Source organism: Oryx dammah, unplaced genomic scaffold (genome assembly GCF_014754425.2).
Source record: "Oryx dammah isolate SB20612 unplaced genomic scaffold, SCBI_Odam_1.1 HiC_scaffold_19, whole genome shotgun sequence".
NCBI classification, from domain to species: domain Eukaryota; kingdom Metazoa; phylum Chordata; class Mammalia; order Artiodactyla; family Bovidae; genus Oryx; species Oryx dammah.
The window spans coordinates 81,047,006-81,074,304 of NW_024070203.1; the positions used below are offsets into that span (position 1 = coordinate 81,047,006).

General features: G+C 43.8%; 1 protein-coding gene and 1 long non-coding RNA gene across 4 annotated transcripts; one reads left to right on the forward strand and one right to left on the reverse strand.

The window, feature by feature from the left end:
- The first annotated feature begins 1,221 nt into the window (after window positions 1-1,221).
- On the forward strand, window positions 1,222-17,150 carry TP53INP1 (tumor protein p53 inducible nuclear protein 1). Of its 3 annotated transcripts, none has more exons than XM_040261058.1 (5): window positions 3,551-3,632; window positions 4,246-4,363; window positions 7,574-7,834; window positions 8,422-8,782; window positions 12,299-17,150. In XM_040261058.1, the coding sequence occupies exons 3-5, from the start codon at window positions 7,723-7,725 to the stop codon at window positions 12,546-12,548; spliced, it is 723 nt and encodes a 240-aa protein (XP_040116992.1). In that variant the 5' UTR covers window positions 3,551-3,632; window positions 4,246-4,363; window positions 7,574-7,722; the 3' UTR covers window positions 12,549-17,150. The 3 variants fall into 3 exon arrangements, with proteins under 3 accessions (XP_040116993.1, XP_040116992.1, XP_040116994.1); XM_040261060.1 differs by lacking the exon at window positions 3,551-3,632 and adding an exon at window positions 11,188-11,225 and having other exon boundaries at window positions 4,275-4,363; window positions 12,299-12,557; XM_040261059.1 differs by lacking the exons at window positions 3,551-3,632; window positions 4,246-4,363 and adding an exon at window positions 1,222-1,390.
- On the reverse strand, window positions 2,180-18,095 carry LOC120878480. Its single transcript, XR_005724557.1, has 2 exons — window positions 17,825-18,095; window positions 2,180-4,463 (listed from the first exon to the last, which is right to left on the reverse strand). It is a non-coding gene; the product is annotated as an uncharacterized LOC120878480 (long non-coding RNA).
- Between the last annotated feature and the right edge of the window lie 9,204 nt (window positions 18,096-27,299).

The following is a 27,299-nucleotide window of genomic DNA, read 5'->3' on the forward strand; positions in this document are numbered from 1 at the left end:
GATCTATATCTTAGGGGACTTTCTCTTGTTTAGCTTTGTCTTGGTTACTTATTGCTGCTTTTAAAACTACCCCAATATTTAGTGCCTTAGAACAACAATCATTTATTTGCTCATGATTCTACAGTTTTGGCAGGGCTCAGTGAGGATGGCTCATCTTTGTTCCATGTGGTATCTGCTGGCCTTGGACCTTCCTAGAGCGGTTTTTCACTCACAAGTCTGGTACCTCAGCTGAGACAGGTTGAACAACTAGGGGCCAGTCAGTCATCTCTCTTTTTCCAGGTGGCCCCTCCACATAGCTTAGACTTCCTCACAGTATGGTGGGTTCTCCTTGTGAATCCGTCAATACCCGTACAGAGCTTTGGTTTGGAAAATATTTTCAAGCCCCCTGTCTTACATTCCTCTCACTATAAATAACCACGGTTTTGTGCTGTGTAAACAGCAGAACAGAGGCCATCGGCTTCCTGGGTCAGAGCAGAGCCTGGACGGGGCCCTGTCTTCTTCCTTCAGGTTCTCCCGTCTTCTGGAGCAGAGAGCCTACAGGCTCCTGGCGTCTCTGCCTTCAACGTCTGGTCTCATGGGCCTCTTCTGCCTCGCCGACTTGCTTCCCGAGCCAGTAGACAACTCAGTCAGCTTCCAGAGTCAGCGACCACAGCAAGGTGGGCGCCTGGCTCCTGGTCTTAAGGAGGTTGGGTGGGCGGCACGCCTGTACCCACGGGGCCCAGCCCTTCCTTCCCACGACGGCCAAGACGTGAAGTGGGCCTGCCTCACCGTCTTGGGCTTCCATCACTCCCGAGGCCCTTAGCTTTCCTCTCACAGCAACTCTGTGTCCCTGTGTACCCCCAGACGCTCGGCCAAAGGGACAGCTGGGGTCAGGGTTCTTCCTTACGGCGCCCAGGTCTGCTTGGTCCTCAACCTCCGGGGCGGGTTTCCGCGTTGGTTCGCCCCCGGCCCAGCCCCCAGCACCCCCGCCTTCCGCCGGCCCCTCTCTCCCCGCTGGGCACCCGGGCGTTGTTGCCCGGGCTTGTTTCTAGCTCCGGAGCATTGCCCGGCCCGGCGCCAGGTCACGTGCGTTAGTGACAGCCTCTCGCAGGGTGGCCCCAGGGCCCGCGCGCCGCTGATTGGTGGGGCCGGGCCTGGCCCCGCCCCGGGGCGGGGCGTCCGGGCGGGCGGGCCCGACGGGCGGGCGCAGCGGCGGATCAGCTGTTCCGAGGCTGCACAACAACAAAAGGAGCGGGACGCGCCGGCGGCGGCCAGCGGCGCGGCCTCAGGAGGGCTGGAGCGGCCCAGCGCCCCGCGTCCCGCCGTCCGGGAGCCGCAGCTACCTCAGCCGCCCGCGCGCGGGTCCCCGCCGGCTGCCTTCGCCGCCCGTCCGGCCGCGGGTCGGGCCCACGTAAGTGCGGGCGGGGCCGGCGTCCAGGGCCACTCGCCCCGGATCGCCCCTCGGGCCGCGGTCGGTGCGGCCCCACCCCGGTCTCCACTTGCACCCGCGGGCCGGCAGCCCACCACCTCGGCGGCCGCGGGGGTGGGCGCGGGGCGGCGGTTGGGTGTTTGGTTTCTGCCTCCCCCCACCCCGAGCGCGGCCTGTTTCCCCCGGGCCGCCGCGGGACCGACCTCCTCTTCTCTCTCCTCCTCACTCCGCCTCCTCCCCTCCGCCGTTGGGCTGGGGCTGCCCGCCCAGGACTGGGCGTCGGGGGCTCCGGGCCCCGGAGGGGCGAGCGCGGCGGCCCCCGCCGCCCCGGGGCGCAGCCTCCAGGGCTCTCGGCTGCACGGCCAACCCTCCCGGCGCGCGGCGGCTCCGCTACCCCGCGACCGGCGCTCGCCCGCCCGTCGGTGGCAGGTTCCTTGACTCTTGCTGTGATCTTCCTTTCCTATCACTGGTGGAGGTTGCACCTGTGGTAGGCACTTTATCTCTCATCGTAGTTAAAATCCTCCTCATTTTGATCACGCACGCTCATTGGATGCTTAGCGTGGGCCACAGACTCGGTGAGGATTTTACGTGCATTAACTCGATTCCCACAATAATCCTGTGAAGTTAGGCTGTATTACAGATAGGAAACCTGAGGGCCCAGAGAGATGGACCTAACTTACTGAAGACCACACAGCCAGGTAGAAGGAAATGGTGTTTTCGGTTGAAGATGAGTTTTCTGTAGGGATTCCTTGTGTGTGTGTGTGTGTGTTAAATTGTATTTCCTAATTACATCTGCTCATTGTCTCCTGTGTTAATTCCAATTTCGAGGAGATTAAGGAGGAGGGCCTCTCCCCCTTTCCGTCACTGAGACAAGAACCCTTTCTGAGGACAAAGTAGTTTTGAGAAAGGGGAGTGGAAAGTGTCCCCTGGGGTTGTTGAACAGAGGTAATAATGAGGAGCCCCACGATCTGGAAATCACTTGCTTGGTAACTGAAATATCTTTTTCACTGCAGATGCAAAAAGCACTAGGAAGCTTTTGCTTTTAAGACACGGTCACTATAACCCTAAACTGGCAGCATAATTTTCAAAGGTTCCAGCCTGGAACCAGGACCTTGCTACTTTCTAAGAGTAAGGTCTGGTTTGTTTTTGTATCTTTATCTTTTGTTCTTTTCTGTGAATGCTTCATCGATTGCTCATAGTTCTCTTGGGAATGGTCCCACTTTCAAACTTCAGGGTTAACAGGCTGTGAATTACCATTTATTGCTGTCTTTGTTCACTGTCATTCACGGCTTCAGAGCCAACCTGGCGGATCCTGGGGAGAATAACCTCCTTGTAGTTGGTTGAGTAGGCTGGATAGAGTGGAACAAGCGAAGACAACTTTCTTGGCTTGGTTTTTCTACAGTTTAAAATTGATGTAAAATTACTTGAATCAGCACATTTATTCTTCTAAACTAGTGAGAGAGGGTGGGATAAAGAGATCATTTTGAGCTGCTTTTTGATGATGATGTGTTAGTTTGGCCACCTGATATTTCGAAACTGTCAAGAAGCCACAACTGTACACAGTTAGGAGTTCAATCATCAAAGTTGTGGTGTTTTTTTTTTTTTTTTTTTAAATTTAAAATGTTTTTGGAGCCGCCTACTGGCAGCCAAAACCAACTGAAAAGTGCAGTTCTCCAAAGTTCATAGAGCCAGAGTTGAGGCTGGAAGGAGCCTGAGACATCCCGTGCTGAGGGTAGGGGGCAAGAGCGCAAGGTCCTAGGAACCAGAGAGACTTCCGCTCCAACGCAGGCCCCACTCCTGAACAGCTCTGTCACTTTTGAGCAAGTTACTTAATTTCTGAGTTTGTTTCCTTATTAATCAAATGGGACAAATAAGTGCCTCAGATCTGTCACATACAATAAACATTGAGTAAATCACAGCTCTGATGACTATAGGAACATTTTGCCAATAAAGACACTCAGACCCAAAGATGCTAAGTGACTTGCTCACAGTCATACACCTGGTTTGAAGTGAACTTGTGGTTAATATTTACTGGGTGCCTGCTGTGTGCCTGCTTCTAAGTGATACACACTTATTCCTCATGTTGGCCCTATCTCCCCATTTTAGGGATGAGAAAACCGAGGCACTGAGAAGTTACTGTATATCCTAAATACACACAAGTTCTGAGGAGCAAAGTCAAGATTTCAAACCGAGCAGGCTAACTCCAGAGCCACGTGGCCTCAAGGTTGGTTGCCTGTCTTAAAAATGAGAAATCATACCAATAAACTCTTCCCAGCCCAGTAACTCCTTTTCTAAGTTCTCAAACTAGACTGCTTTACCCCATGAGTGTTAAACTCAGCCACTTTTCTCTGATCACAGAGCATTTCTACTCATGTCATATGAAAAATATTGATAATAAAATGTTAAGTAACAAAGAAGGATACAAAATTGTGTGCCTACAATTGTGATAAAAAAGAAACTGTTGGTAGAAGAAAACACACAGTGTACTAACAATGATGGCAATAAAGTACGGAATAACAGTTTCCTTATTTATTTTCTAAACTTTCTGTAATGTGCTTTGGTTCATTCTATAATGAAGGGAGGGAATGGAGATATTTAGAGCCAAGCAGAAGAGGCCAAGCTGCCTCCTTGAGGTGCTGGGGCACAGACACTTTGTTTCTTTTCTCCAGCAGTGTGAGACTGCCAGGCTGGCAGGTGCCCGGGACAACAGCAGCGCCTCCTGCCTTGCCTTCATTCCTCTACCTCTTGGCTAAATTCCAGAGCTGTATTTGTAAATTTGTCCTCTTAGGACACTTGCTTTCTCTGGAATTTTCACCTTAGTTTTATCTTTGTCCTAGAGTTGTGAATATCAAAAAGTCTGTGACCTGCTGAGGAGTGCAGTCTGGAGTTCTGCTTTGCCTTTGGCTGCACAGGACCAGCCCCAAGGAGAGCCTCCGTTCTTGGGCCGAAGCCAAGGTGAAGAGTAGCAGCGGCCTGGTAGGGACAGTCTGGGTCAGTGGGGAGATAGGCCATCAAGACGCTAGAGCAGCAGTGGTTTGGATCTTTAAGTAGCCACCTTAAGTAAGGAAAAAGAAACAGGTGAAATTAATTTTGTTAATATATTTTATTTAACCTACTATCTCCCCAATTAAATAAGATTTAAAATTTAGTTTCTCAGGGAATTCCCTGACGGTCCAGTGGTTAAAACTCTGAGCTTCCGCTGAAGGGAGCATGGGTTCAATCCCTGGTCGGGGATCTAAGATCCCTCAGATCCCACATGCCGTGTGATGTAGCCAAAGAATTTTTTTTTTTTTAGTTTTTCAGTCTAATTGCATTTCAAATAATCGTTCACCTGATGTTCCCAGAGGCCACCTCACTGAACAGTATCAGCGTACTGGGGTCTCTCCAGCAGCTCCTTGTCCTCTGTGACAGCTACAGAAAGCGGGGCCGAAGGAACTTGGCAAAGTCACACCAACCTCACTTTAGGAAACCCAAAGAGGCTTTACTGGTGCGGTCCTGGGGGATGCTCCTCCAGAGACGCCCTTCCCGGGGCAGAGCTGCGTGCGCTCCAGGCCTAGGCTGGCTTCCATGTTATGGAAGAGGGGGCAGTTTGGAACCTGCAGCTGCCCAAGCACAGTGGTGGCCAGCATGACTGCTGCCTTGTAGCTGCCACTTAACTGGCCTGGGCCTCAGTGACTGACCACATGTGGCAGCATAGCTGGGGGATAGAGGCATATTCATGATGAGCTAGGGTTCCTGTGGGGTGTTTCCTCCCCACCCGGCAGCTCTCGCTGATGCAGGGCCTGAGTCCAGCCGGGCACTCTGAAGAATTCATCCAACTAGGTCAGCAGACCCAGAACTGTACTTGGGGCCAATAATTTAAGAGAAATGGGGGAAAGATTAAAGTATTCTTTCTCCCTCCTAGCTCATATGCTCAAAACTTTTACGTACACATCAGCCCTGAGATAGCTCATCTTTTGGGATAATCAAGTCTAGCCAACTACACAGCCCACTTCTCTTGTAAATTCTCTTACATGCAACATAAAGTTCACTTTGAGTTCTCATCCTTGAACTCCAGGCTATGTGATTGGCCATACTGCTTTCCAGAAGGGTTTTGGGAAGACTGGTTATGCAAGTGACACTTCCTGTTTACCCGTTTTTCATAATTAATGGCTGAGGATAACAGATTGTGACCACAGAAGTATTCAAATGTCATTTATTTAAACACATATTTGTAGTACTACACGAGTAGTAGCGTGCCAAACAGTTGTAGCAGCCCAGTGCACACATAAGGATTTGAACCAGGAGTCTCATCACCAGCAGATGTGAACCATGTCATTTATAGCTAAGGATGATTGTTTTGAAAATGAAATATCCAGAGTCTGAAGTTAGGGATTCAGGGCTGACGCTCCCTGGATGATCTCCTCCACTCTTATGGTTCCTCTCACACCCCTTTGGTAACTCCCAGATTCTTGCCCTCAGCAGACACCATGCTCTTGGACTGCAGAGCCCTAGATTCAGCTCCTTGCAGACATCCCCAGGACTCGCCAACTTCCCCAGTTCCTCGTGTCCAGAGCACATGGCCTACACCTCTGCTGTGTCCCTCTTCCACTGAACTATCCTACCAATCTTCCCCCTCAACCCCCCACCCCGTTGGCCAGGCCGAAAACCTAGGGCATCCTTGACTTTCTCCCTCCCCTTCACTTCTGGAGCACAAGGCCTTGCAGGATCCAGTCCTCACGTAGCCCCCAAGCCTGCTGTCAAGACTGTCCACCTGGATCTTGAGCCATAGGGAAGCGAGCCACATTCTCACTCATCTGCACATTTCCACGGCATTGTTTCTACCTCGTTCTTGAGCTTCTCAACCATTCCCGATTAAGGTCACGATTGCAGGTGTCCTTCTGTGGCCCCTGTCTGTGGATTCGAACCCCCAGTACTTCTCCTTACGTGACACTCATCACACCGGGTTGGTGGGCTTGCTGTGGGAGGGCCTTGTCCGCTGCTGTCTCCTGCCCTGAGCACTAGGCCTGATGCATGATAGGTGCTCAGCAAATATTTGCAGAATAATAGCTGACACTGACTGAGAACTCTGTACCAAGTACCTTGCTAAGTAGGTTGCCTGAGTAGAATCAGGGAAGCCATCTAGGAGGTGGTGATTGGCAAAGTCAAACCAGTTGGCTTCAAGTAGAGTGAGAGTGGTGGAGAGAAATAGGTGGAGTCCAGCCATGTGTGTGGCTAGAGTCCACAGGACGTGCTGCCAGTTTGGGTGAGGGGCGCGGGGGTGTGGATGAAAGGGAGTTTTGGATGAGGGCTAAGTGTTTGGCCTAGATAACTGCTGCCTCTCCTTCCTGAGAAGGGGGGCGACGGGCAGCGAGCCTGAGTATGTTTGTGGGGAAAATGAAAAGATCTTGCAATTTGTTAGGTTTGGTCTGCCCATCAGGTAACCAGGCAGAAATGGGTATATATAAATCTGGAACTCTGGAATAAGATCAGGCGAGGCTGGAGCTCCTCATTAGAACTCACCAGAACTCCATGGGATAGCACCCTTGGAGTGTGACTTCCTCACCCTTGTAGGAGACAAGCCACCTTTGAACCCAGCCACAGTGGTCCTTTTCAGTTCTGGTTGCTGGGCCACCTGAGTTCTCTACAGTGTGACTTTTTCCATGCCAGCTGTAGGAATGGTTTTGAAGGTCAAAGTGTGCTGCAGTTAGAGATTTTAATGGAATTAGGTGTGCTTACAATCATACACAAGAATAGAGCAGGAGAGAAAGGGGGCCAGGGAAAGGGGAGGGCTTGGCGAGGTAGTGGACACGCACCCAGGAGGAGTGCCGGGCTCAGCTGGCAGCTTCTGACCAGTTGACCATGAAAAGCTAGCTTTCGCTCTACTTACAGAAAAGTAGTATTTCAGTTGAAATATGTTACCCAGGGATATACTTTTATATCTCTTATTATAAAACACAGATGTGAAAAAGAACCCCTTCCATTGTGCATTTTGAGATATTTACAGGTTGCGTTTGAGTACTTGATTAATGTTTGTAAAAAAGAGATTCTGCATTCTTGTGTTTGAAAGAAGGGAAGAGCCAAGCTGTAGGCTAAGGCCTGTGCTTTTCTCTAGGTGTGAGGAGATGTACACGTTATATAAACATGTGCTGATTTGAAATAGCCTTTTTTTCTGTTTTATTTTAGGGATAATGACTCTTCCTGCTTCTCGCCTAAGTTGAATAAGCACCGTGTGCACTTTAATCCCCTGTCAGCGGCATCAGGCTGACCGAAGACAGGTTTTGGAAATCTCAGCTACAAAGATATCCAGCCAAAGTCTTAATCTTGCCTTAACAATGTTCCAGAGATTGAATAAAATGTTTGTGGGTGAAGTCAATACTTCTTCAAACCAAGAACCAGAATTTAGTGAGAAAGAAGATGATGAGTGGATTCTTGTTGACTTCATAGGTAAGGGTATTCTTAGCCATTAATCATCACAGCAAAAGTGGAAACTCTTTTATCGAGTTTTTGCATAAGTAAACCAATAACTCTGAAGGTTTTTAAGCCTTAAAAGTAAATAAGAATTTGTCTAAAAAAATTGCATGAAGCATTCTGTGCCAGAGGATCAGGTCAGTGACACTGATGTCAGCCTCTCCAGTATGGCAGCTCTCATACCCTGATCCAGTCAGAGGCACTTTTATAGGAAACCCCCATCCTCTACAACCAGTAACCCACTTGGTGCATTATGTGTTTACTCAGCAAAATAGAAACCAACCTTAAAAACTGTTCTGCCAAACCAACATAATCCATCGCGTACAATGACACACACCGCCCCCTAACTCACACATGCATGCACACACGCGCACACTAGGTGCCCAGAAATTATTTTATGATCATTGTGAGTGAATATGAATGGTTTTGTGTCTGATCTAAATAAAGGGAGGACTGAGCATCAGCTAACAGCATCGTCTCTTCTTTTTCTGTGCTCTGATGTGATCTCAATGTGTCACTCATACCCCGTGGGACTTCAACAACGTGTGTGGACTGCCATCTAGACACTTGCACGGGTTTCTCAGCAGCAGAGGATGAGGAGGAAGAAGACATCAGTGAAGAGTCACCTCCCGAGCGCCCTTCAGTCTTTTCCTGTCTCCCTGCATCTCTCGAGTGCTTGGCTGATACGAGTGACTCCTGCTTCCTCCAGTTTGAGTCCTGTCCAATGGAGGAGAGCTGGTTTATCACCCCTCCCCCATGTTTTACTGCAGGTGGATTAACCACTATCAAGGTGGAGACCAGTCCTATGGAAAACCTTCTCATTGAACACCCCAGCATGTCCGTCTATGCTGTGCATGAGCCCTGCCCCAGCCTCAGTGAGGCCCACTGTGGGGCTGAGGAATTTCATAACCCAGGCAGTCCCAGGTACCTTAACTGTCTCCACAGACGTTCGTGAAAGTGTGTGCCTAGTGAATAAGGCAGGTAATGCTATGAAAAGATGAACTCATTTGAGATTTAAAAAAAACTCAGTTCTAGCATGGCCCCAGTTATGTAATGGGGAGCTGCCTCGTTTGTAATATTCTGCTACTGAATGGAAAGAAAAGACTGGCATTTCTGCTAAGTATCTTAGAATATAACTCTGGCACTTTATAGGCTGGATTATTTGGGGTATCAAATTTGACAGGAATGGTATATCTTAAATCTCATGATCTTCGAAGTAGTCCTAAGTGAGTCACGTCAGATGGTGCTTAGCCTTGAAAACCTGAGGAATCTGAAGCATGAGGTAAATAAAATGGCAGATTTAGCAAAGCATTTTGCTCAGAGTTCTTTTCTGCCTTGCAGAGGGAAGCTTTCATACCCAAATACTGTTTGGTGGTTATATGGTTGTCCCAAGTGGTCTGAAAGGCTCTGCTTGGATGGCAGATGGGTTGAGCGTCTGGAACAGTTCAGGGAGGGTGTCTAGTCAGTAATCCGTTCCAGAACAAACTCACAAGTCTGTGGCCTTTATCCAGGGACTATATTCAAGATTGTTCCCACCCACTAAAACAAAGCCCATGGCTGTGTTCAGTGGCTCAAAGTCCAGCTGGTCTGTGATGCATGTTGGTGGGAGGTCCCCTCTGGTATTAAGGTATCTGTAGGATACTGGCACTGACTTAATTCCCTTCATACCTGTTAAGGCGACAGGTGACCTGGATTTTGGAGCCGCCCACAGTGTTCTGTGGTTCAGTGAGGTCACGCAGAGGGCCGCCTTTTCAGTTGTCCAAGCTCTGACTCTACTAGCCAGACCACTGTATGCGTACCTCCTTCCATTTCCTGTTTGCCAAATATAAACAAAGCCGAGGCAGCTCATTAATCTGATAACTTTACCAGAGTTTGCTGCACTTTCAACTCTCAATATTGTAGATGTTCTTGAATGAAGATAAACATACACTTGTACCAGACTGAAAAACATTTGCTTATATAGTTACCCAAGCTTTGTATTAGGTTGGATCTTTGATGGGAAATGTTACTTTGCCTGGCACTTTATTCCATATTATAAATTTATCAAGAGGTTAATGTTTCAGGCATTCCAACAGAAGTTTAAAATACAATTTTTTGAGATGGTTTAATTTCTTTAATTGCTTAACAGTTGATTCAAATTAATTTCTTCAGTTCTTAGAAATTCTTCTACCTTTATTTTGATCTCATCCCTGAGGAGTTCCACTCGAGAATTTAGTGTGATTAATAGCCACTTTAAATTACTAGCATTTGTATATTTACGTTTTCAATATTTAAAGTATGTGTATTTACATATGTATATTCAGCAGCTTTGTAGACAACAGAAGCAGTCCGTATGCACTGCAGAAAATTAGAAAGGGCAAAAATTTTTAAATTAAATGACATTTTTCTCACTACTGAGAGAAGAATACTGTCAAGACTGTAGGGCATATCCTTCCAGGTGGCATTTTCTGGATGTGCCCATGCATGGATATGTAACACCATTTTTAACCTAACTGGGATCAAGCTATAGGTACTGTTTTATAATCTGCTTCCTTAGGCAGTGATCTCTACTTTTTTATTTTCCCCAGTAAAATTTTACTTTGTGAACTATACAGACCATACTCAGATTTGCCCACTAAAGCCCAGAATACTTCATCTAGTTTGTTCAAACCAGGATCCAGTTCAGGACCTTGCATTGAACCTGGTTAAGTGTTTGTAGTTTTGATGCAGTGAGAATGTTCATTTTTTATATCTTGTTTGTCACTATATATTGTTATATGTTTTGATATAACACTTAGGTAGTTAATTATAAAGAAAGGATCAAATGGACACACCTAATTTTATATGAATTCTTTCTGAACATAAAGTACTGTAAATTATTACAGTTTCATAATAACCAAAAAATTTTAACATCTTTATATTTGGATTTTAAATTTTTATAAGAAAGGCCCACTAAACCAAGATAGAAATCAGATGTCACCAAAATTAGGAAGATGGCTATGTAGTAAATATCTGTATTTTCTGAGCAGGAAATAAATTATATGCTTTTCGAAAGTTAAGATTGTTTCCATCCTATATATCCTTGGAGAGATTACCATAAAGCACATAAAAGTAAGGTGCTTAACAATTAAAGAAGGCTTCATAGTATGTACTTAATTGCATTTTAGCCTTTATAAAATATTGTATGTGAAGGTTTATTTGCTATCATAATCTTAAGTAATACATGTTCCTTTAATGACCCATAGTAACCCAGTTTTAATAAAGAAAAGTTGACCACCTCCTAATAGTAAAATTAAATAGCATTTGCAACTTTACTAGTGATTTAATAGTTCACCATTTAACATTTGTAGGGCCAGGAAAAGCTGCTTATAAGACTCACTGGCACAGAGTAAGTATGTTTCATTTGAGACTGTGTGATATTGTGTTATCAGTCTGAGCAGGAAGGCAAAGGACTCAAGGCATCCAGCTTTTAAAAACCACTGTCTTTGTTTTGTTTTAACTGCTTTCTATTAGTTTCTTAATGTGACCAGCTTTAATTCTACTATTTAATAAAAATAATATATTAAAAATATAACTGTGTTTTCCTCTAGCAGTTGTAGGCTGAATATATAACTGCTTTCCTGTGTAAAATAACCCTTAAAAATCTTAAAGTTCTTCATTACGTGTTAATGTAGTTTAGAACTATCTGATTAGCTTTTAATATAGAAAATATATAGTAATTACATGGTTTGTAGCCATATATTAAGATTATGTGTTCTCCAAGGGTCTTTATAACATTGCTCTGCAAATGCCATTCTAAAGTGTGCCTGTTGTGATATAAATTTAAAACTTAAGAGTTATGTTTTGTAATAAGCAGATATCTTACCAAGACAAAATTTTTTTTTGATGAGTAGAATTTCCTTATGCATGTTTCTATTAAATTCAGACTTAAAGCTTGTTTTCCTAGAACATTTTGCTTATGAAGCTGCTGTTGGCACAGTGCCTCATAATCAAACCTTGGAGTGTGACTTTTGTTACATTCTTGGTTGAGTCAGTTAATATTTGTGACCTTAACCTCTCTGAGCCTGAGTTTTCTGATTAGTAAAATTTAGGAATTAAAATAGTTTTCTTTTAAGGTTATAATGAGAATCAAACTACATGTATAAATGTGTTTGGTGTGTAACTGAAACTCACTCAAAGTATAAAGCATTTTTTTAAAAACTACAGTTCACTTAATTTACCACCTCTGGGTGGATTCTATCACATATTTCAATTGAAAGTTGGCTGCTTCTTTCTACCATTATCAGTCAGTGTGGTCACAAAATAAAAACTTGTCTGACAGCCATGAGACACTGAGCTCTCATTCAACCATAAACAAATGAGTGTGGCAAATTGTGGCAAATTGAATTGCCAAGTAGCTTTTTCAGTTTCATCGATAACATGCTGTGTTACGTAACACATGCCCAATTTTTTCTGTTTCAGAGTGGAAGCCGAGAATGAAATGGGGCAGCACATTCATTGCTATGTTGCAGCTCTCGCTGCTCATACAGCTTTTCTGGAACAACCCAAGAGCTTTCGCCCTTCCCAGTGGATTAAAGAACACAGTGAAAGACAGTCTCTGAACAGAAATAGCCTTCGTCGCCAAAATCTTACCAGAGATTGCCACTCTCGGCAAGTCAAGCACAGCGGCTGGGCTGTCCATCAGCCCTGCCCACGTCAGTACAATTACTAAGAATCTGAAGCGTGTTTGGTTGGTTTCTCACAGTTTGTGCATATGTGTGGGCATGTGCATGTATGGACGGTGAAGCTGCTGTCTCTTTACAGCCAACAGATGACCAATCACATGGTTTTATTGGTGTGTTTAGACACTATCTTGAAAACCCGATTTATATGCTGGGTATCACGTAATGCCTTGCTCTTAACATTTGCTTCTTTGTAAAAATTTTTTCAGAATATTTTTGGAAATATATCAATACAGTTAGTGTTTGGGAAGGTCTTTAAATCTATTAAGGTGTACATGAATTAGCAGTTTAAAGACGTTTCTTCCCAAGTACGAGAATAGGCATCTTTCAATTTCATTTTATTTGGTATTAATCAGTCTTTTGAGTAAGCAGAAATTTATTCTCAGGGTCAGCCATACTCTTTATTGACCAGTACTTGATAATCTTTTCTGTATATAATGAATACATTTTTACACACTAACATGAGCATTAACAGGTGATGTGGTTGCCACAGATAAAATGGAATTATGGCTGAACTTTCTTTTGGAAGAAAACTTGATCTATTTCTGTGTGTATGGGGTTTTTATTTCCCAGATTAGCCATGCAGTTCATTTTGGAATTCAGGTACATTAAGTGTTAGTGAACAGTGCATTCAGTAATTCCGATGTGACTGTAACGTGGTACAGACATTACGGCATCGTGGGACAACAGCGCCCGTCTCACGTGCAGAGGGATTAAATTCGACCTGTGAAATTGTATTTGGGGAAATGTGTGTCTGTAAGTAATCCACTGGTCCACTGTTTGGATTCTTTCCTGCCAGCTTTGCCTACTTGCCACCTCACATCAGCTGTAAATTCAGAAGTATGTGTCCTGCACTCTAGTGGCTTCCTATTTATATCTGTCCAGGGGAAAAGAGATAGGCTTTGTATTTCTGATACAGTGATAGATCCTCTGGTATGGAGCCTGTTCTGCCAGCTGGCAAGCAACGGTGAAGGGGATTCCTGGTGACATCTATTCATAGCATCTAAATGAAGAGTGACAGGTTGAGTTTTTCCTTGAGTTTATATATATATATTTTTTTAACTTGGGCTTCAGGCAAATTCCTTAACCACTTTGGCCTTTGGTACCTCCACCGAGGAGGGAGTAGTACCATGTACCTCCCTCTCAGTCGTGAGGACCGTGTACTGATTTGAAGTGGGGCTGTCCTGAACTGATCTTTGTGTGAAATTCCAAGGGCCTCTCTGCCGAGTCTAGTGAAGGGGCAGGGCCGGGGCAGCTCTTTGGTCACAACTCCTCTTCAGAGTGTTGGTGCTCATGAGGCCAGGGTGCAGGGTTTGAGTCACACCGAGGCCAGTTAGCTCAACGAACACAGAGAAGACCTATTTCTTTACGTCTAGCCAGTCACTTTATTTTTTCGCAGTTGTGATGGGTTTTGCTGAGCCATCTGCACTCTCACCAGTTTCCTCTGAAATTGTTAAACACATTTACAATCCAAAGCACATTCTACTGACAGAGCAATAATACTATCACCTTCATAATCAAATAGCTTATTTTTCCATTCTCCTCTGCAATCCTAATTGAGTACATGACTAGACAGTGTTGTCAAGGAAAAAGCAGCATATAGTTATGTGAAGTACTGTTTTATTCTTCAGCAACCCTGTAGCAGTTGGGTGCAGGGAATCATGGGAGACTTTGCAGTGAAGAGCTGTGCTCTTTTCTGACTAGACTGGGATGTGTGGAGTTGGAAGAGGTCACATAGCTTAGTTAGATGGGGGTGGTAGGTTGTTCCTCCACTACTGGCTGTGCTGAAGGGCCAGGAATGTCTCTTCAGAACAAGGGTCTAGATCCCTCTTCTCATCTTAGTCCCCTTCCGTTTCGACTACCCCTTTATTTATTTTGTTTTCCTCATTAGGGGCCAAGTCTGTTAAGTTTTGTCAAACTGAGCTAGAAGTTGTTTTGTTACTATTTGTGTTTACCAGCCTTGGGAGATAGAGTGTTCATGAAGGTGTGTGTGTTTTATACCATGACTGTTAAAGGGCCGTATGTTGCTAACTTGAGCATAGGTATAAGCCTCTGAATACATGGGGGTCTCTTTTTTTCACATACTAAATGTAAGCTGTTAGTACCTCATGAGCTCCAGAAGTTCAGCCGTGAGAATTTGTTTGGCAGCACGAACAGATTTGTATATAAAACTGCAATGGTTTGTTTTTTTTTTTTTAACTATTATTTTTTCAGATTTCCTGATACCTTAAATACATTTACATCTCTATCAGTTACTGACCTTTCGTTTGCCTTATTCGAGCCAGGCTTTGTACCTGGAAAACAATTAACTTCAGTCATTTCAGTGTTTTTTCAGGGTAAGGCCTACCACGTATCTGTGATACCACACTGTGGTTTCTGCATCAGTGTCTAAGGCTTCTGTCTAAAACTGGCCCATGTAAGAACTGAAGAAAGTGGTCACCTAATGCAGTTCTTGGTCATCATGTGTGTTAGGGATCGACTATGTGAAGTTCACAAGACCAATAATAACAGAGAGTGCTATTGACCTGTTAAGTATTCTTTGAAACAGGGCTGAAATGCAGCTTATTATAAGTTAATTATTATTTTTGCTATTGTAAATATAAATGGTTTACAGTGTGCTTTAGTGCATATTTCTTAAAAATTCCAGCAGTGAGAAATAAAACCCCTTTGCATTTAGCACCCTGGTTCTGAACTGAACAGTCTGGACCGTGTGCTGCACACAGCAGTGCTTCATGAATGAGTTTCTTAGTGTTTATAATGCACCATGTGTCTCAAAGTTTGTGTGTTTCATTTTTAAAACATTTTATGATGTATATCTTATGTTTATACTTTTCTTCCTCAAATAATTTGATTATGTACTGCACCATAAGTTGAAGATTAACCACCCATTATTTATCTTCTGTGGGAATTTATATGGTTGGGTTGGGGGGAAGGGTAGAGAATTTTTTGCAGAAGGTGCAGAGTGATTGGATTCATTACTTACTGTTCCAGGGAGCTTTTTTTACATTGATTTCCTGTGCATTTTTTCCCAGTTCCGATGCAAACTGTTTCTGTTTACATACCTTCTCTGTTGTATCAGTACTTTGATTCTAGAGAGATGACAGTTTACGTAAAACTTCAGAGGGCCATTCAGCATTGGCTAATGTTTTTGCTTCTCAAATCTGTGTAGTACACTGGTTTGTAATCTTTGTGTCTTCATTGAATCTGAGTGTCTTTGCTATTTCTCTTCTTCCTCAAAGAAATATATTGTCTTATATACTCTTTTAAGAAAAAAGAGTAAAGAAGGATATCTTTCTTTTTCTCATCTTTGAGTTGGAAACAAAACAAAGGACTCTAGAAGATAGACATTTAAATTTAAATAGCTTAGTGGAAAAAGTTTAAGAGTTTCCAATTATTAGTCTTTGTTTTTAGAATCAGTTAAGAGACTGCTCCTTGTACTGGAGATACTAGCATATGTTTGTAATGTTACCTTACAATTATCTTTTTATTTTATAAGTCCCATACATACTGGTTAAATTCTTTAAAGAGTTGGGCCACTATCATGGATGGTTTCACTGCCATCAGCCCTGTTGATGTATTATAAATAGCATTCTTATCTACTTATTTTAATGCTTAAAGGTTTATATAAAATGCTTTATTTAGAAAACTTACATAATATAGTGGTGTCTGCCTTGCCATGTACCAATTTAACTTGAAATTTGACACCAATTGCAGTGGTCTGGAGTGGAGAAGGCAGTCCTGGAAAGCATACAGATAAGTATATCTTTTTCTGTTTGCAACAGTATCCTTTATGTGGGAGGAGAAGTTACTATTCCAAGGAAGGCAGCTTAAGTGGATAATGTTTTGTGTGTCACTGACAGTTTTTCTTAAAATATATTTTTTAATTGTGTAATTGCTAAATGCCCAATTTTTCTCTGTATTTGCCTGAAGTTTTTAGTATTTGTTTTCTAGGTTGGCTTCTAAAAACCAAACCAGTGCTTGGGGAGGTTAGACGTGTCTGTTTCCAAGCTTGGTGTGTATGAGTGGTTTTGCTTGCTTTTTTGGTTGTGTTTTCCTCCAGAGGTTTGGAAATCTTAATCAGTAATTGTGTGTATTATTATATTTTAAGTGGCTATGGTGTTTTTTTTTTTTTTCCTCCCTCAAGTAAAATTGTGAACACATTTGCTTTTCAAGGGCAGGGCATCTGTTCTAGAGACTGAAGAGTATTGTAGGTTGTACTCTGCCTTCTTGATGTGTTTCTGGACAGTTTTTTTTTTTTTTTTTTTCCAACAACTTGAAAACTTAAAAGGGACATTTGGTTAGGTTATATACTGTACATCAATCTATGCATAAATGGCAGCTTGTTTTCTTGAGCCACTGTCTAAATTTTTTTTTCTGTTTTTATAGAAAATTTTTGTACTGATTGGTTCATAGATGGTCAGTTTTATACACAGACTAAACAATACAGCACTTTGCCAAAACATAAGTGTAGCGTTGCTTGAGCATTGCGCACCAATACCAGCTCTTTGTAATTGGGCTCAGTGGCGCATTTTGCACTACCTGGAGTTACGGTTTTTAATCTGTCAATAAAAAAAAAATGTCCTTTGCCTTCACATTTGTCAGATTCTTTTATCTTTATGGTCATTAGTCTTAAAAACTAGGTACAACTTACTTAATCAATTCAGTCGCTCAGTCGTGTACGACTCTTTGTGACCCCATGGGCTGCAGGACACCAGGCCTCCCTGTCCATCACCAACTCCCAGAGTCCACCCAAACCCATGTCCATTGAGTTGCTGATGCTATCCAGCCATCTCATCCGTCGTCCCCTTCTCCTCCTGCCCCCAATCCCTCCCAACATCAGGGTCTTTTCTAGTGAGTCAGCTCTTTGCATCAGGTGGCCAAAGTACTGGAGTTTCAGCTTTAATATCAGTTCCTTCCAGTGAACACCCAGAACTGATCTCCTTTAGAATGGACTGGTTGGATCTCCTTGTAGTCCAAGGAACTCTCAAGAGTCTCCTCCAACACCACAGTTCAAAAGCATCAATTCTTCGGCGCTCAGCTTTCTTCACAGTCCAACTCTCACATCCATACATGACCACTGGAAAAACCATAGCCTTGACTAGATGGACCTTTGTTGACAAAGTAATGTCTCTGCTTTTTAATATGCTGTCTTAAAATGAATGCTTTTTAGTTTTACTTGTCCAAAAGATATATTTAATATGTACCTTACTTTTTTAAAAAACTTGTATAAATTAAAAATTTTCAGCTAAAATGAATAATCATTTACCTGAACATGAATTTGAGAATGATCCCAGCCAGAACATTTTCCCTCCAGCCAATCTGTGTTAAAAAAAAAATACAGAATTTAATATACTGGTTCTTAGCCTTTTTTAAGCAAGCTTGATTGAATTCTTAATAGCTCCTCTCCCAGAAAAATGCAGACACAGTCTTATGTAAACATTGCAGGACAGTATCCCTGAGGTCCACTGATGTCCCGCTGTGGCACTCCAGTTCTTTTGCTTTGGTTTCTTTTGTTCTGCCATGCTGCACAGCTTGCAGGACCTTAGTTTCTCAACCAGGGATTAAACTTGGGCCACAGCAGTGAAAGTACCGAATCCTAACCACTGGAGCGTCAGTCGTGTGTGACTCGGCCACCTCATGGACTGCAGGCCATCAGGCTCCTCTGTCCATGGAATTCTCCAGGCAAAGAATACTGGAGTGAGTAGCTATTTCCCTTCACCAGGGGATCATCCCAACCCAGGCATCAAACCCAGGTCTCCTGCATTGCAGGCTGATTCCTTACCATCTGAGCCGCCAGGGAAGTCCCCTAACCCCTGGATCAGGAGGGAATTCCTCTGGCACTCTAGTTTTAAAAGGCCAGTAACATTCAGAATACTTGAATAGGAAGCACAAAGAATAACTCCAGTGTGAAGGGGTCTTTGAGGAAGATTGGCATTCTAGAACAGTAGCTTACTGCAGGATACATTTTTGTTATCTCTTGAAACTCTCAGCTGAGATGAAAAGATTGGGGGCAGAGGTGAAGAAAAGGGGTGACCCCAAAGATGAAAATAAGGTCATGAAAGTTGATTTGGGATGGAGCAGCATGAAATGAAAGCGCCTACCCAGGAGGGGCAGGTGGAAGGTCGTTGAGTCTTTAGCAGGCCCACTTCCTGGTGACTGAAACGTCAGGGGAATCCATCAGCTCCATCACATCTCAAGGGCAGTGACTGCACAGAGTCTAATGTAGGCGACAAGCAACACGGGCTTGTGAGAGATGGGTATCTCAGGGTTCCACAGTTTGACATTTGCTAAGATTATCTAGTTCCTATGTTTGAATTTATACTGACCAGAAGACTAGTCACTGTGGCATTGTCTGTAAAATGCAAAATGCTAGGAACAACTTAAATGTTTACACATAGGAGAATAGTTGAAAATCTTGTGGTACATTGCATAATGGAAGTCAATGCTCATTGGTTTTAAAAAATGAGATCAAATCTATGAACTGATTTGGAGTGATTTCTGAGGCTCTGAAGTGGGAAAAAGGCAAAGTGCAAAAGAGTATTTAAAGTAAGATACCCTGTATGCAAGAAAGAAGGGAATATAAGAAAACACACATGTATCTGGTCATTTGTACAAAACATAGGAAGAATAAACCAGCAGCTAAACCTTCAGAAAGAAGGTGAAGTTGCTCAGTCATGTCTGACCCTTTGCGACCCCATGGACTATAGCCGCCAGGCTCCTCTGTCCATGGGATTCTCCAGGCAAGAATACTGGGGTGAGTTGCCATTTCCTTCTCCAGGGGCTCTTCCCAACCCAGGGATCAGACCTGGGTCTCCTGCATTGCAGGCAGACTCCTTACTGTCTGAAACATCAGGGAAGTTATTAAACCTTCAGAGGGCAGGCAAAAAAGCCAAAGAGAGGAATTGGGACAGGTTCCTTGGGATGAAGAAAGAGCAACATTTCTCTTGAGTGTCCCTTTTGTACAGTTTTGGCTTTTAGAAACCATAGTAATGCTTCTAGCACCCTCACAAAATAAAAGACGAAAATCAACCAGGGTGTGTGAAGGAGGAATCTCAAATTTGGAACCAATTACAATTGGACCTATTACAGATGAGAATATAACCACACTGAAGGTGTGGTTAAGTAACTGGAAATTAGCATTTTGAATGGGCACTATTAATATAAGGCTAAGATGAAAAGAACCATAAGACAAATAAGCCAAGTAGTCGTCTGCTGCTCACAAAGGTATGAGTTAGCAATTCTGTCATTTTGTGTGTATATTAGGACTGAACATATGAACAGAATATATGGTGGATAATGAGAGCCAGTTTCACACGCCATGACACAGATACACACTAAGGTGACCCCGAGCAAGGTCACAGCTTCTGTAATCCCTTCCCCTTCAGTGAAGGCTGAACCAGTGGTTGCTTCTAACCAACAGAATATGGCAAAGGTGAAGGGACTTTGTAGATGTAATAAAGTCCCTAATCGGCTAATTTTAAGGTCAAAAGAGTCTCCTGCATGGCCTGAACAATCAGGAAAGCCCTCTGAAAGAGAGTCTAGCTGCTAAACTTCATTAATTATTATGGGAATGCAAATTAAAACCGTAATGAAATACAATTATATATTCACTTGATTGGCAGAAATTCAACACTGACAATGACAAGTGGAGGTGGGTCTACTGTTGACACAAGCTGTGTCCTGGCAGCTCTGTTCCAGGTGCAGACCATACAGAAATGTGTGCTTCTGTGCATTAGGACTCACGTCCCAGAACTTTCATTTCAGCATTTTTTTTCCCAACAGCCAGAAACTGGAAACAACCCAAACACTTGCCGATGGTAGGCTGGATAAACTGTGGTGCGCTCGTGCAACGCACTGCTATGTAACAGCAACAGCGGACCACCTGTAGCCATACACATCAGATGGGAACGATTCTTGAAATGTGAAAAAAGGAAGTCACAGGAGAGTGCGGGAGATCTGGGCTCTAGGAGCCAGGGTTGGAGAAGATACACTGTTCCCTGTGTACATCCTTTTGTATTTAACACTTCAGTGAAACTAAGTAACTGGTTTTCAGCTTCTTGGTTCTATTCCAGACCTAATGAATCAATCTCCAGAGGATGCCTAGGAATCTGGGTTCTTCCAGCTCCCTGTGATTTTTAGGCAACTGAAGTTGAGAACCCCTGGTGGCAGGAGAGGGAGTCAGAGCAGACTGTGCTGTCAGGAATTCCAGGGACCACATCCCAGTCCTCCTTGTCCCTCCCCAGAAGCTGGGAGTCCTAGCCCTTTCCTTGGGAGCGGACATGCCAGGCACAAGATAGTGAGCTCTTGAAGGCTGGTTCCCGTTGCTGCCCTGGAAATAAGAGGCGCTGGCCCACCCGCCACAAAGTTGCTTCTTGGTCTCAGGTGACCAGCCAGAGAAGAATGTGACTGCTCCCTGGGCCCTGGTTTTTGGCACATCCTTCTATCTTGATCTCCTTCCTTCCTTTAGTGGTTCTGCCTCTGTTTCATTGGACCATGGATGATACTCAGTTGAGAATTATAGTAAGACTTGAGTTCTGTGTCTTTGGGTTAATTTTAGGTCTAAAATACCTCGGTATCCTTTAGCATGCAAATTTATATTTCGAATAAAAACGTCTGCTGGAATGTACAATTTTGGATCCCATAAGACTGCAGACTCTCGACCTGGCCTCTCCAGATGGTAGCCCCTAGCCACAAGTGGTTATTTTAATTGGAATCAAAATTAAGAGTTCAGCCCCTCAGTCACAGCAGTCATATTCAAGTGTTCAACGGCCACATGTGGCCAGGGGATACCACAATAGACAGTTTCAGGTACAGAACATTTCCTTCACCCATAACAATCTCTATGCCTCGCAACAGTTCCACAGCTTCTGTGTAGCAGTCTCGGACCGCTGCTCTGCCAGGCAGCTTTCCCCCACTTTATCAGATAACCTGCTTTAAGTCGTCGGAACTACACAGCTGTCATCCTCTTTCTTCACGGCCGCTGTCCTTCCCACCTAGCCTCAACGCCATTTCGCACCATCCTCATGACCGCACGCTTCACTCTGAGCCCTCTCTCTTTGAGACATGCCTCCTCTGCTGATCTCCAACCTCATATTAATCCAAATGCAGGCCTTTGTTTCTACACTCAAGCTGCCTAAGAGCTCCTGGAGGAAATCACACAACTGTGGGGTCTGGGGCCATGAGACACTCGGGGGGTACAAGCTTGAGTGTCAGTGTTGGGCCATCCTATTGTGCACCCCTGGTCAACTCGACACAATTTCCCTTCTCTGCTCACCTCAAGACTCCTATCCCAGGGCCATCAAGCTTTAATGTGTAGACGAATCATTTGGGAGATCTTATGAAGAATGCAGGTTCTGATCCACTAGGTCCAGGGTGGGATCAGACACTGCATTTCTTAAGGGGCTCACCCTAGAGAAGTTTGTGAAGCTGAAAAGTGGATTAGCAGTTACAGAGCTGACCAGGCTTTGCTGATGATAAACGAAGCCTCTAAAATAACAGTAACAGAATCTGACATGGTGGCTTCCCTGGACAGCTTCTTTCTCAACCAGCCTTCCCAGGACCTGCTTGTCCCTATTATCTCTGAAACCCCGGGAGGCCCTGGCCAAGGTTTCCTGCTTCACATCAAGCCTGGTACCCAGGGGACATGAACAGCACCTGGCTTTGTCTCCCTGATGAGCCTAGGCTGTGTCAATGGCACCCATCAGTAAGGGAGTCAAACGGATCAGTACGTTGCACTTAGAAGTTTCTGAGTTTCACAGGTCAGGCGGTAGTCTTTGGGGGGGAAAAATTACAAATATCTACCCAGAAATCCAGAACAAGTTAGAAAGTCTTGGAACTAGGGAACATCTTACAAAAAGTTTTGCTGATCCAAAAACATGTTGCGTTTGGCTAACACATGCTGCAGAATGCATTTGCAGCCCCAGAGTTCTGCAGAAGTACCTGAGGGATTATTAACATAAGAAACTTCCGTTAATACTCTTGCTCTTAAGCAAAATGATGAAGAAACTAACATTTCATATGCTTAAAGCAATGTAAATAAACTCAAGAATTCTTTCTTGTATACTTTGTCATAAAACTGGATTGAGGTCATATTATGCAGGGGAGGACTTGACAAATTAAGAGGACATCAGTTTCAGGTTCCAACTAAAAGTTTTCTAAAATCTCTGTAGTGCTGACACACTAAATTTCTTCTAGGTGGAGATGCTTTGTGGCTGTATTTTCTATTTTAAAACCATAAAGTGGGGGTGCTGTTGCTAAGACACTTCTTGGTAATTCAAATACCTGGTTATTATACAAAGATAATCCACTTCAGACCCAAAGACTTATTACGTTTACTGTCAGTTTTGGCAGAACTGACTTTTACATCTATTTTCCAGTTGAAATACCCTTGTCAGATACTGGGAAATGTGAGTTCTAGTCATATCCCATAGCTACACCTGTGCTGTGGCTGAAATTCCAGTAAGTGTGTGAAACGATCCCGAAGAAATGAAGCTGACTTGAAGATGTGACTAAGTGCCCCAGTGCCTCTCACACGGGGCCCTGGGGAACAGGCAGAAATCAGGGGCCTGCGCTCCTCGGGGTGTTACTGTAGCATTTTTATTGTAGGAACTTAAATATTGACACTACCCTTTTCAGTGGTTTGTTTTCTAAACTCATTCTTCTGGCTGTTTTTCTGTTTGTTTTTTAATAGGTAAGGTAAGCTAAAATTGGGCCTCCTCTGTAGTAACTTCTTTAAATATAAATGCTAAATATACAGAAGTATCTGACAGGATGACAGCTGGACTGTAGGAGCCGGGTCATGAATGGGGTGTGAAAGGCAGGGTGCTGGCCTCTCTCTCTCAGATGGAAGGGCTGGGGACAGTGGCTCTCCTAAGGAAGTTTCTTGCTGTTGGGTGGTATTGATCCCATGGACAAGCATCTGGCTGGCCTCTGTGTGATTCTCTGTGTTGATTCAGTGTTGAGTTGCTACTGAGAAACAACGTTATGCCATCTTGCTACTTCTCTCAGCTCCTTGAAGACTTACAAACTCACCGCACATTCCTGCCTCACTGCCTGAGCCACGTACACCGTTTCTGCTTACCTCCGTTGGTGGAATTTCAGTCGGCGGTCTCCACTAGTTGCAAGGGAGAACGGGAAGTGTATGTGGCCTTTCTTTCAGCCAAATAAGGGGATCTACTTCTGACGAAGAGCGAGGGCACGGACACCAGGGTGGGGCGCCTCCCCAGCCGCCCACTGGAGGCCGCTCATCCTACAAGGTCTAGCACAGGCATCACTTACTCCCACAGGTCTTCCTGTTTCTTCCTAGTCCCCCTCAGCAGACTCCCAGCCACTCATTTCTCTGAAGCCCCACTTCTACTTCTGCTTGCTTTGGGGCCTTGAGAACCAGATCTATGAACCTTCTCAGGGCTCATGGTAAATTTAGGTCCTGAGCTCTGGACACCTGTGCTGTTTCATGCGGGGGCTCCACATGTTACCCACTCCGTGCTTCTAAGAACCATATGTTCACGTTTGTGTGGAGAACCTGGGACATGTGTGGCAGTTTGCAGCCTGAGACCCCTGGACTTGTGGGAAAACCAGTAAAAAATCTATGCCATTTTCAATATAAATACCGAGGCTGCAATATATATTAAGCTAACAAATCTTATGCATAGCCTGAATTGTATGTTGTTGTGTCAGTCGCTCAGTTGTGTCTGACTCTTTGTGACTCCAGGGACTGCAGCACGCCAGGCTTCCCTGTCCTTCACCATCTCCCAGAGCTCGCTGAAACTCACATCCATTGAGACGGTGATGCCATCCAACCATCTCATCCTCTGTTGTCCCCTTCTCCTCTCACCTTCAATCTTTCCCAGCATCAGGGTCTTTTCCAATGAGTCAGCTCTTCGTATCAGGTGGCCAAAGTACTGGAGTTTCAGCTTTAGCATCATTCCTTCCAAAGAAATCCCAGGGCTGATCTCCTTTAGAATGGACTGGTTGGATCTCCTTGCAGTCCAAGGGACTCTCAAGAGGCTTCTCCAACACCACAGTTCAGAAGTATCAATTCTTCGGCACTCAGCTTTCTTCACAGTCCAACTCTCACACCCATACATGACCACTGGAAAAACCATAGCCTTGACTAGATGGACCTTTGTTGGCAAAGTAATATCTCTGCTTTTTAATACACTGTCTAGGTCTGTCATAGCTTTCCTGCCAAGGAGCAAGCATCTTTTAATTTCATAGCTGCAGTCATCATCAGCAGTGATTTTGGAGCCCAAGAAAATAAAGTCTCTCACTGTTTCCATTGTTTCGCCATGTATTTGCAACAAAGTGGTGGGACTGGATACCATGATCTTCCTTTTTAAATGCTGAGTTTTAAGCCAGCTTTTTCACTCTCCTCTTTCACCTTCATCAAGAGGCTCTTTAGTTCTTCGCTTTCTGCCATAAGGGTGGTGTCATCGGCATATCTGAGGTTATCGATATTTCTCCCAGCAGTCTTTATTCTGGCTTGTGCTTTATCCAGCCCAGCATTGCACATAATATACTCTGCATATAAGTTAAATAAACAGGGTGACAATATACAGCCTTGATGTACTCCCTTCTCAATTTTGAACCAGTCTGTTGTTTCAAGTCTGGTTCTAACTGTTCCTTCTTGACCTGCTTACAGGTTTCTCAAGAGGCAGGTCAGGTGGTCTGGTATTCCCATCTCTTTCAGAATTTTCCACAGTTTGTTGTGATCCACACAGTCAAAGGCTTTAGCATAGTCAGTGAAGCAGAAGTAGATGATTTTCTGGAATCCCCTTGCTTTTTCGATGATCCAGCAGATGTTGGCAATTTGATCTCTGGTTCCTCTGTCTTTTCTAAATCCAGCTTGAACATTTGAAAATTCACAGTTCACGTACTGTTGAAGCCTGGCTTGGAGAATTTTGAGCATTACTTTACTGGTGTGTGAGATGAGTGCAATTGTGCGGTAGTTTGAGCATTCTTTGGCATTGCCTTTCTTTGGGACTGGAAGAAAACTGACCTTTTCCAGCCCTGTGACCACTGCTGAGTTTTCCAAATTTGTTGGCATACTGAGTGCAGCACTTTCACAGCATCATCTTTTAGGATTTGAAACAGCTCAACTGGAATTCCATCACTTCCACTAGCTTTGTTCATAGTGATGCTTCCTAAGGCCCACTTGACTTCACATTCCAGGATGCCTGGGTCTAGGTGAATGATCACACCATCGTGATTATCTGGGTCATGAGATCTTTTTTGTACAGTTCTTCTGTGTATTCTTGCCACCTCTTCTTAATATCTTCCGCTTATGTTAGATCCATACCATTTCTGTCCTTTATTTCTGTCCTGAAGCTATGAAGTTCAGAAGATTAGGTATATTAAGTGTATTTTTAACTTTTTACCGTGGATTTATTGGGATGCATCATTAATCTGTCCATTTCATCATAGGTGATTAGAATGCAAAACTAGGAAGTCACGAGATACCTGGGATAACAGGTAAGTTTGGCCTTAGAACACAAAATGAACCAGGAGAAAGGCTAACAGAGTTTTGTCAAGAGAACACACTGGTCATAGCAAACCTTTTCCAACAACACAACAGACTCCACACATGAACATCACCATATGGTCAATACCAAAATCAGATTTTGCAGCTAAAGATGGAAAAGCTCTGTTTAATGAGTAAAGACAAAAACTGGAGCTGACTGTGGCTCAGATTATCAGCTCCTTATTGCAAAAGTCAGGGTTAAATTGAAGAAAGTAGGAAAAATCACTAGGTCACTCAGGTATAACCTAAATCAAATTCCTTATGATTATATAGTGGAGGTGATTAATAGATTTAAGGGGTTAGATTCTGGTAGACAGAGTGCCTGAAGAACTATGGATGGAAGTTTGTAACACTGTACAGGAGGCAGTGACCAAAACAATCCCAAAGAAAAAGAAATGCAAGAAGGCAATGTGGTTGTTTGAAGAGGCTTTACAAATAGCTGAGAAAGGAAGAGAAGCAGAAAGAAAGAGAGAAAGGGAAAGATATACCCAACTGAATAGCAAGGAGAGAAAATAAGGCATTCTTAAATAAAAAATGAAAAGAAATAGAGGAAAACAATAGAATTGGAAAGACAAGAGGTCTCTTCAAGAAAACTGGAGATATCAAGGGAACATTTCATGCAAGGATGGGCATGATAAAAGACAGAAGGACCTAACAGAAGCAGAAGAGATTAGAAAGAGGTGGCAAGAATACACAGAAAAACTAAAAAAGAAAGGTCTTAATAACTTGGATAATCACAATGGTGTAGTCACTTACCTAGAGCCAGACATCCTGGAGTGTGAAGTCAAGTGGGCTTTAGGAAGCATTACTAAGAACAAAGTTAGTAGAGGTGATAGAATTCCAGCTGAGCTATTTAAAATCTTGAAAGATGGTGCTATTAAAGTGTTACACGCAACATGTCAGCAAATTTGGAAAACTCAGCAGTGACCACAAAAATGGAAAAGGTCAGCTTTCATTCCAATCCAAAGAAGGGCAATGCCAAAGAATGTCCAAAGGGTAAAAGTGTTAGTCATCCAGTTGTGTCCGACTCTTTGTGACCCCATGTACTGTAGCCTGCCAGACTCCTCTGTGCATGGAATTCTCCAGGCAAGAATACTGGGGTGGGTTGCCATTTCCTTTTCCAGGGGATCTTCCTGACCCAGAGATAGAAACCAAGTCTGGCAGAATCTTTACCGTCTCAGCTACCAACTACCATACAATTGTGCTCATTTCACATTCTAGC